The 9,536-nt window shown below is 57.0% G+C and overlaps 1 protein-coding gene across 1 annotated transcript; it reads left to right on the top strand.

Annotated features, from left to right (window-relative positions):
- Nucleotides 1-5,569: 5,569 nt before the first annotated feature.
- EXOSC4 (exosome component 4) lies at nt 5,570-8,883 on the top strand. Its single transcript, XM_001515454.4, has 3 exons — nt 5,570-5,764; nt 7,373-7,579; nt 7,947-8,883. The coding sequence occupies exons 1-3, from the start codon at nt 5,594-5,596 to the stop codon at nt 8,304-8,306; spliced, it is 738 nt and encodes a 245-aa protein (XP_001515504.1). The 5' UTR covers nt 5,570-5,593; the 3' UTR covers nt 8,307-8,883.
- The last annotated feature ends 653 nt before the right edge of the window (nt 8,884-9,536 follow it).

Below are 9,536 nucleotides of genomic sequence, written 5' to 3'. Positions count from 1 at the left end.
TCCTAGGTTTGCCTGTTTATATTTGGTGAGGAACTGGGAATCCGAAAGGAGAGGCCTCCCGGAATCTGGGTAAGAGGTTACCTGGCTGGGGAGGGGGCCTGGGCGATGGGGGATGGTCAGACCCTCTCCCAGGCTCAGGCCGGAGGGGAGGGAATGGCCGCAGGAGCTTGTGATGATAAATGGGGAAATAACAAGAAGAAGAAGAATGATGATGGCATTTGTTGAGCGCTTACTATATGCCAGGTACTGTACTTAGTGCTGAAAGGAGGGGGCTGGGGAGTTTTGGGGAGAGAGGGGTGGGGATTAGGGGTGATGAGAAATGGTGTACTGCATAGAGCCCGGGGCCTGGGAGTCCGAAGGTCATGGGTTCTAATCCCACGTTTGCCGCTTGTCTGCTGTGTGGCCTTGAGCTACTCACTTTACTTCTCTAGGCCTCAGTTCCCTCATTTGTCAAATGGGGATTGAGACCGTGAGCCCCATCTGGGAGAGGGTCTGTGTCCAACCCGATTTGTTTGTAGCCACTGCAGGGCTTAGTATAGTGCCTGGCACATAATAAGCGCTTAACAAATGCCACAATTACCTCCAGACTCTAAGTTTCCTTAGAGCTTCCGCCGCTCCTCCGGTGCTAACCTTCTCACTGTGCCTCCATCTCGCCTGTCTCGTCGCCGACCCCTGGCCCACGTCGTCGTACCTCTGGTCTGGAACGCCCTCGCTCCTCAACTCCTCCAGAAAATGACTCTCCCCGCCTTCAAACCCTTCCCGAGTGTCCACCTCCTCCAAGAGGCCTTCCCAGACTAAGCCCCACTCTTCCTCATCTCCCACTCCCTTCTGCGTCTCCCTCACTTGCTCCCTTTGCTCTTCCTCCCTTCCCCGCCCCACAGCACTTATAAATATAACCGTCATTTTATTTATATTGACGTCTGCTTCTTTGTATTGATGTCCGTCTCCCCCCTCTCTGTGAGCTCGTTGTGGGCAGGGATCGTCTCTCTTTTTTCTTATATGGTACGTTCCCAAGCGCTTAGCACAGTCCTCTGCACACAGTAAGCACTCAGTAAGGGTGATCGAATGAATAAATGAATACGCTCAATTACGGGCAGGGAACGTGTCGTTTATTGTTGTATTGTACTCTCCCGACCGCTTAGTACAGTGCTCTGCACACAGTAAGCACTCAATAAACACAAGTGATTGATCTGTTTGGGGGTGGGTGGGATTATCCGAGCCCAAAGTGGGAACAGGGAAGGGGTCAGGTTAGGGAACCTTTTCTGAACTGGAGAAATGGAGAAGAGGGAGGGGACAGGCCAGAAGAAACAGATCGGGGGGCGTCATAGTAGATTCCTAGGTCCCACCCACCCCCCCGGAGGTTGCCGATTTTTCTTCAGGGTCCCCTTCCTCCCCTCTCCTCCTCCCACTGCCCCAAACCAACCCTGGTCCCAGCCGCTTGTGACTGAGTCCCGGATAAAGGTTCTGGGGGCTTTCTGGCCCCACCTAATAATAATAATAGTGACATTTGTTAAGCGCTTATTACGTGTCAGGCACTGTTCTAAGCACTGGGGGTGGATACAGGTCCCAGTCTCACAGATTCAGTCCCCATTTACAGATGAGGTAACTGAGGCACAGAGAAGTGAAGTAACTTGCCCAAGGTCACGAGCGGAGGAGCCGGGATTAGAACCAAGACCTTTTGAGTCCCAGGCCCTGGGTTCTAGCCACTCTGTCCTGATCCCCTCTCCATCCTGTCCTGCCTTTTGGGCATAGTTTTAGCCCCATCCCGCTGCTAAAAACTTATTTGCTCCAGGAAACCTTTCAGGATTGATTCCCCAACCCTGAGCCGTGCCTCCAGTCACACTAACCACGTGGCTTAGAGGCAAGAACCGGGGCTTGGGAATCAGAGGACGTGGGTTCTAATCCCGGCCCCGCCACTTGTCTGCAGTGTGACCTTGGACAAGTCCCTTCACTTCTCTGTGCCTCAGTTCCCTCGTCTGTCAAATGGGGATTATGACTGTGAGACCCACGTGGGACAACCTGATGACCTTGTATCTCCCCCAGCGCTTGGAACAGTTCTTGGCACATAGTAAGTGCTTAACGGATACCATAATTATGATTAAGCGGGACAGCACCTGGAGCGTTCAGTGAAAACCACTTATTGAAGTGTGTCTACATCGCAAGAGTTGGCAGGGTTCATTTCTGTGATTCAGTCATGGGGCAATCACATCCCCATGTTAATTTAAATACTCCATTATTTACGTCTTCAAATGCCGTCTCGTGGTTTCCTACCCATAGGGACTCCATGGATGCACCTTCCTCACCACCTCCCATTTTCTGTTATAAAGTCATTGTAGTATGTGTAGCCATACACTTTTCTTGGTGAAGCTAAGGAAGTGGTTTACCATTGACTTCAGCGCGGTAAAAACCTGAGTCTCCGCCGTTATCTTTGGTCGACGAGTAATCAACAAGTACGATTCATCACCTGATCAACCGCCTTTGACTCTTTCCCGTGCCGCTGCTGCCCAGCACGGGTGAATCGACTCCGTTCATTTACATTCACGTACTTTGTTTATTCATTCATTCACTCATCTATTTGTTTAATCGTTCAAGACTTTATTTACATTTACATACTCCACTATTAATTTATATACTCCACTACTTAAGCACTTATTTATTCACATAACCATCTGCAAAATGGGAATGAAGATTGTGAGCCCCATGTGGGACAGGGACTGTGTCCAACCTGATTATCTTCGACCTACCCCGGCGCTTAGAACAGTGCTTGGCCCATAGCAAGCACTTAATAAGTACCGTAATCATGCTAATTAGGTTGTGGCTTCCACCGCATTATGACGGCGATGGAAATATCCCATTGAAAAGCGCAGAGCGGCTACATTGTAAGCACGGCGAGGGCTGACATTGTGGCGAATGACTGTAGCATATTCTCCCAAACGATTCGTTCGGTGCTCTGCACATAGTAAGCGCTCAATAAGTAGTGTAGATGATGAGCCTTGGTCCAGTTACAAAGACTTCAGAACCAAGAACCCGTGCCACAGAATTGATTGATGGTGATGTTAGAGGTTGGCAGAGCAGCATTCCCACTCTGCTGGTCATTGCTCTCTAGTGGGAACAGACAAGAAGGTGGACAGTGTGGCCCCATATTGTTCATTCCTTCATTCATTCAATAGTATTTATTGAGCGCTTACTATGAGCAGGGCACTGTGCGAAGGGCTTGGAAGGTACAATTCGGCAACAGATAGAGACAATCCCTGCCCAGTGATGGGCTTACAGTCTAATCGGGGGAGATTAGACTGTAATTATTGTGAAGTACATACCTCTAGATTGTAAACCCGGGGTGGGCAGGGACTGTCTCTTTCTATTGCTGTATTGTACTTTCCATAAGCGCCACTCTGCACCCACTAAGCACTCAATAAGTACGATTGAATGAAGTACAAAGCCCATTGAATAATAATACTAATGGTATTTGTTAAGCGCTTACTATGTGCCAAGCACTGTTCTAAGAGCCGGGGGAGATGCAAGGTAGTCAGGTTGTAGCACGTGGGGCTCACAGTCTCAATCCCCATTTTACAGATGAGGGAACCGAAGCCCAGAGAAGTGAAGCGACTTGCCCAAGGTCACACGGCTGCCAAGTGACGGAGCCGGGATCAGAACCCACGACCTCTGGCTCCCAAGCCCGGGCTGGGCCATGCTGCTTCTCCGAAGCGACCCCAGCACCGTGCCATCTCCTCAAAACTGGCAGCAGTTACCAGTCAGTCAGTCACTTGTATTTATTGAGCTCTTAGTGTGTGCAGAGCACTGGATTAAGCGCTTGGCTCTCCTGATATTAGATTGTACGATGCAAAAGAAAAAAACCAGGCACGTTCCCTGCCCACAATGAGCTCCCTAGTTACCAGGGTAGCCACTCCGGTCTTCACTATCTCTCTCAGCGGCAATCTATTTTTCACCGTCTATTTTCAGGTTCTTGCTGTCCTACATCCAATACAATACACTTTTTGTCCAAAATCTCATGGAAGCAGTGTGCCCTAATGGATAGAGCCCAGGCCTGGGAGTCAGAAGGTCCTGGGTTCTAATCCCAGCTCTGCTACAGAGAAGGAGCATGGCGTGGCGGCTAGCGCACGGGCCTGGGAGTCAGGGGGTCATGGGTTCTAATCCAGACTCTGCCGCTTGTCTGTTGCGTGACCTTGGTTAAGTCACTTCACTTCTCTGGGCCTCGGTTACCTCATCTGTAAAATGGGGATTGGGAGGTGAGACAGGGGGCAGTGTCCAAGCCGATGTGCTGGTATCCACCCCAGCGCTTAATACAGTGCCTGGCATATAGTGAGCGTCTAACAAATCCCACGATTATTACTTGTCTGCTGTGTGACCTTGGGCAAGTCACCTCTCTGTGCCTTAGTTACCGCTCCCTGAAGAGTGTGAGCCCTATGTGGGACAAGTACTGTGTCCAACCTGTGTCACTTGTATAATTACGATGGTATGTGCTAAGCGCTATGGGCCAGGCACTGTACTAAGCGCTAGGGTGGATCTATGCAAATCAGGCAAACGGCCCGGGGGGGGGGAGGGTAGCTTTCGGCGCGGAGGCTGCCGGGAGCGGTAGTTTTCGGCGCGGAGGCTGCCGGGAGCGGTAGTTTTCAGCGAGGAGGCGGCCGAGCGCCATAGTGGCTGGGCGCGGAGGCTGCCGGGAGTGGTAGTTTTCGGCGCGGAGGCTGCCGGGAGCGGTAGGGTTCGGCGCGGAGGCGGCCGAGAGCCGGAGTGGCTGGGCGCGGAGGCTGCCGGGAGTGGTAGTTTTCGGCGCGGAGGCTGCCGGGAGCGGTAGTCTTCGGCGCGGAGGCTGCCCGGAGAGGTAGCTTTCTGCGCGGAGGCGGTCGAGAGCCGGTGTGGCTGGGCGCGGAGGCTGCCGGGAGCGGTAGTTTCGGCGCGGAGGCTGCCGGGAGCGGTAGTTTTCAGCGAGGAGGCGGCCGAGTGCCATAGTGGCTGGGCGCGGAGGCTGCCGGGAGTGGTAGTTTTCGGCGCGGAGGCTGCCGGGAGCGGTAGTTTTCAGCGCGGAGGCGGCCGAGCGCCGTAGTGGCTGGGCGCGGAGGCTGCCGGGAGTGGTAGTTTTCGGCGCGGAGGCTGCCGGGAGCGGTAGTCTTCGGCGCGGAGGCTGCCCGGAGAGGTAGCTTTCTGCGCGGAGGCGGTCGAGAGCCGGTGTGGCTGGGCGCGGAGGCTGCCGGGAGTGGTAGTTTCGGCGCGGAGGCTGCCGGGAGCGGTAGTTTTCAGCGAGGAGGCGGCCGAGTGCCATAGTGGCTGGGCGCGGAGGCTGCCGGGAGTGGTAGTTTTCGGCGCGGAGGCTGCCGGGAGCGTTAGTCTTCGGCGCGGAGGCTGCCCGGAGAGGTAGCTTTCTGCGCGGAGGCGGTCGAGAGCCGGTGTGGCTGGGCGCGGAGGCTGCCGGGAGTGGTAGTTTCGGCGCGGAGGCTGCCGGGAGCGGTAGTTTTCAGCGAGGAGGCGGCCGAGCGCCATAGTGGCTGGGCGCGGAGGCTGCCGGGACTGGTAGTTTTCGGCGCGGAGGCTGCCGGGAGCCGTGGTGGGCACGGGCACGGGCACGGGCACGGGCATGGCGGGGCTGGAGCTGCTGTCGGACGAGGGCTACCGGGTGGACGGGCGGCGGGCCGGGGAGCTGCGCAAGATCGAGGCGCGGATGGGCGTCTTCGCGCAGGCCGACGGCTCGGCCTACATCGAGCAGGGCAACACCAAGGCGCTGGCCGTGGTGTACGGGCCGCACGAGGTGACTATTCGTAATAATCCCACTGGTGCTGTTCGTTAAGCGCTGGCTCTGGGCAGAGCACTGCTCTCAGCGCCGGGGGAGACACGGGGGGCCCCCCAGGCATCCTCCCCATCTGACAGGCGAGGTCACTGAGGCCCAGAGACGTGACTCGCCCCCCACTCCCACGGCCGACAAGGGGCAGAGCCGGGATTCGAACCCATGACCTCGGACTGCCAAGCCCGGGCTCTCTCCACCACTAAGCGCCTACTACGTAGTACGGAGAAGCAGCGCGGCTCGGTGGAGAGAGCCCGGGCTTGGCAGTCCGAGGTCATGGGTTCGAATCCCGGCGCTGCCCCTTGTCCGCTGTGGGACTGGGGGGCGAGTCACTTCGCTTCTCTGGGCCTCAGGGACCTCATCTGGAAAATGGGGATGAAGGCGGGGAGCCACAACCTGATGACCCTGTGTCTCCCCCAGCGCTTAGAACAGCGCTCGGCACATAGGAAGCGCTTAACAAATACCAACATTATTTATTTTACTTCCTGGGAGTACTTACTACTGGAGAAGGAGCGTGGCTCAGTGGAAAGAGCCCGGGCTTGGGAGTCAGAGGTCGTGGGTTCTAATCCCGCTCCGCCGCTGGTCGGCTGGGTGGCTCTGGGCAAGTCGCTTCGCTGCTCTGGGCCTCAGTGGCCTCATCTGGAAAAGGGGGATGAAGACTGGGAGCCCCACGTGGGACCACCTCATCACCTGGAATCCACCCCAGCGCTTGGCACATAGTGAGCGCTTAACAAGTACCAACATTATTATTATTATTATTACGTGCCAGGCACTGTTCTAAGCGCCGGGGTGGGTAGAAGCATAGCGGGTTGGACGCAGGTCCTGCCCCACAACGGGGGGGGGGGGGGGGTGTCACACAATTCCCATTTTAAAGATGAGATAACCGGGCCCCGGAGAAGTGAAGCGACTGGCCCAAGGTCACACAGCAGACAAGGGGCAGAGCCGAGATTAGAACCCAGGTCTTTCTGATTCCCAGGCCCTTGCTCGGATCCACTGCTACTACTACTAAGAATGCTGATGGTATCTGTTGAGCGTTCACTACGTGCTAGAAACTGTTGTAAGCGATGGGGTAGATACAAATTAGGTTGGACACAGTCCCTGTCCCATACAATAATGGTGGCGTTTGTTAAGCAGCGTGGCTCAGTGGCAAGAGCCCGGACTTCGGAGTCAGAGGTCATGGGTTCGACTCCCGGCTCTGCCACTTGTCAGCTGTGTGACTGTGGGCGAGTCACTTCGCTTCTCTGTGCCTCAATGACCTCATCTGGAAAATGGGGATGAAGACTGTGAGCCCCACGTGGGACAACCTGATTCCCCTGTGTTTACCCCAGCGCTTCGAACAGTGCTCTGCACATAGTAAGCGCTTAACAAATACCAAAATACCAACTTCACTTCTCTGTGCCTCAGTTCCCTCATCTGTAAAATGGGGATTAAGACTGTGAGCCCCACGTGGGACAACCTGATTCCCCTGTGTCTACCCCAGTGCTTAGAACAGTGCTCTGCACATAGTAAGCGCTTAACAAATACCAACATTATTATTAAGTGGCCGTCTCCTCTTCCCTCCGTCCCCGGCCTCAGATGCGCGGGTTGCGTTCGCGGGCCCTGCCGGACCGGGCGCTGGTCAACTGCCAGTTCAGCATGGCCACCTTCAGCACCGGCGAGCGGAAGCGGCGTCCGCACGGGGACCGCAAGGCCACGGAGATGAGCCAGCACCTGCAGCAGACCTTTGAGGACGCCATCCTCACCCAGCTCTATCCGCGCTCCCAGATCGACATCTACGTGCAGGTGGGGCTCTCGGCCGGGGGTCATTCGGTCGTATCTATTGAGCGCTTACCGTGTGCGGAGCGCTTGAGGACAAAGGCCCCGCGGAGATGCGAACCCAGGTGGCGGGATTTAAAGTCCAAAATGCTAACCGTTACACCGGCTCTGGACCGGGTCGGGGACCCAGGTGACCGGGGTCCCCGGGGACCGGCTGTGGACGGGGAAGCGGGTCCCGCGGGAACGGTCGCGGGCCAGGTTGGGGTCCCGGCGGCGGGGAGGGAGGGAGGGTGGCAGCGCCCGAGGCCGGGGGATGAGCCGGGAGGCGGGGAGCCCCGGGCGGAGAAAGGCCGGCCGGGCTCCCTCTCCCCTCCCGCCCCGCATCCTCCTCCAGATCCTGCAGGCCGACGGCGGGAACTACGCCGCGTGCGTCAACGCGGCGACGCTGGCGGTGCTGGACGCGGGGATCCCGCTGCGGGACTTCGTGTGCGCCAGCTCGGCGGGCTTCGTGGAGGACACGCCCCTGGCCGACCTCAGCTACGTGGAGGAGGCGGCGGGCGGGCCTCAGGTGGCGCTGGCCTTGTTGCCCGGCTCCGGCCAGATCACCCTCCTGGGGCTGGACGCCCGCGTGCACGAGGATCACCTGGAACGGGTGCTGGAGGCCGCCACCGCCGCCGCCCGCGACGTCCACACCGTGCTGGACCGCGTGGTGCGCCGACACGTCCGTCAGATGTCCGCCCTGCTCGGGGAGTGACCCTCTCCCCGCCGGGCCCGCGGGAGGAAAACTCCGGCGTCCTCCTTACCCGCCGCGACTCTCCTTCGGGCGAAGCAGGATGGCCGGGAGAAACGGCCGGTCCCCGACCCGAGTCCGCACGAGGGAAACGATTCCGAGGCTGCTGGTTTTAGGCAACGCCCCCGGCCCGCTCTCTGCCCTGCCCGGTGTGTTCCCCCTCTGGGGCTACCCCTTCCCCCATTTTTCCCCCGTCGATTTGGGCTCTGGGCCTGTAGAGCGAAGCGGAGAATAACAGAGGTAGATTGTAGGCTCTCTGAGGCCAGGACTCCTGCCGGCTAATCCAGTTCAACCCTGCCAAATGCTCGGTTCCGTTCCCCGCAGGCGGGTGCTCAAGAAATGCGACGGGCCTTTTCGTTTTGAGCGTGAGGTGAAACGGGGAGGGGGATTTAAGGTGGGAGAAGAACGGAGTGGCGATGGGCTTGAAAGACTAACCCCTCGCTTCCTCTTCTCCCCCTCCTTCCTGCGTCACCTTGGCCTCGGATTTGCTCCCTTTATTCGTTCGTTCGATCGTGTTTTTTGAGCGCCTACTGGGTGCAGAACGCTGCACCGAGCGCTTGGAGTGGACAAGTCGGGAATTAATTCACCCCTCCCTCAGCCCCACAGCACTCGCGTGCATGTCTGTCATTTATATTAATCCCCGTCTCCTCTAGACTGTAAAACCAGTTGAACGTGTCTACCAACTCTGTGATACCGTGCTCGCCCAAACGTTTAGTACAGTGCTCCGTGTTCAGTAAATCTGATTGATTGATTGACTGATTGTCTGGTCGGAGATTTGCAGTGAACAAGGCTGGGAGTCCAGACCAAAGGGATGTGGAGGCTCGTCACCCCCTTGGGAGCGGGCATCTATCAGTGAATAAGTAGGAAGCCCAATTGGCCTTTCGCCGCTCGCTTTTATTTATTTTTTGGGATCCACTCACCTTCACGCGACACCCCACGTTGTTCTTCAGTCAGATATCTTCGCCACTGGTGGTTTAGCCCCAGCGAGCCGAACGACGGGACCCAAGACTCCTCATTTTTTTTTTTAAGTGCTAATTATGTGCCAGGCGCTATAACAAGCGCGGGGTCGATACAAGGAAGACAGGTTGGACACAGCCTGGGCCCCACGTGGGGCTCACAGTCTTAATCCCCGTTTTGCAGATGAGGTCACTGAGGCACAGAGAGGTGAAGTGTCACGCCCAAGGTCACACACCG

Source organism: Ornithorhynchus anatinus, chromosome 4 (genome assembly GCF_004115215.2).
Source record: "Ornithorhynchus anatinus isolate Pmale09 chromosome 4, mOrnAna1.pri.v4, whole genome shotgun sequence".
NCBI classification, from domain to species: Eukaryota; Metazoa; Chordata; class Mammalia; order Monotremata; family Ornithorhynchidae; genus Ornithorhynchus; species Ornithorhynchus anatinus.
The sequence above is the reverse complement of the archived record's forward strand: the minus strand, read 5'-3'. Positions and strand labels throughout refer to the sequence as shown.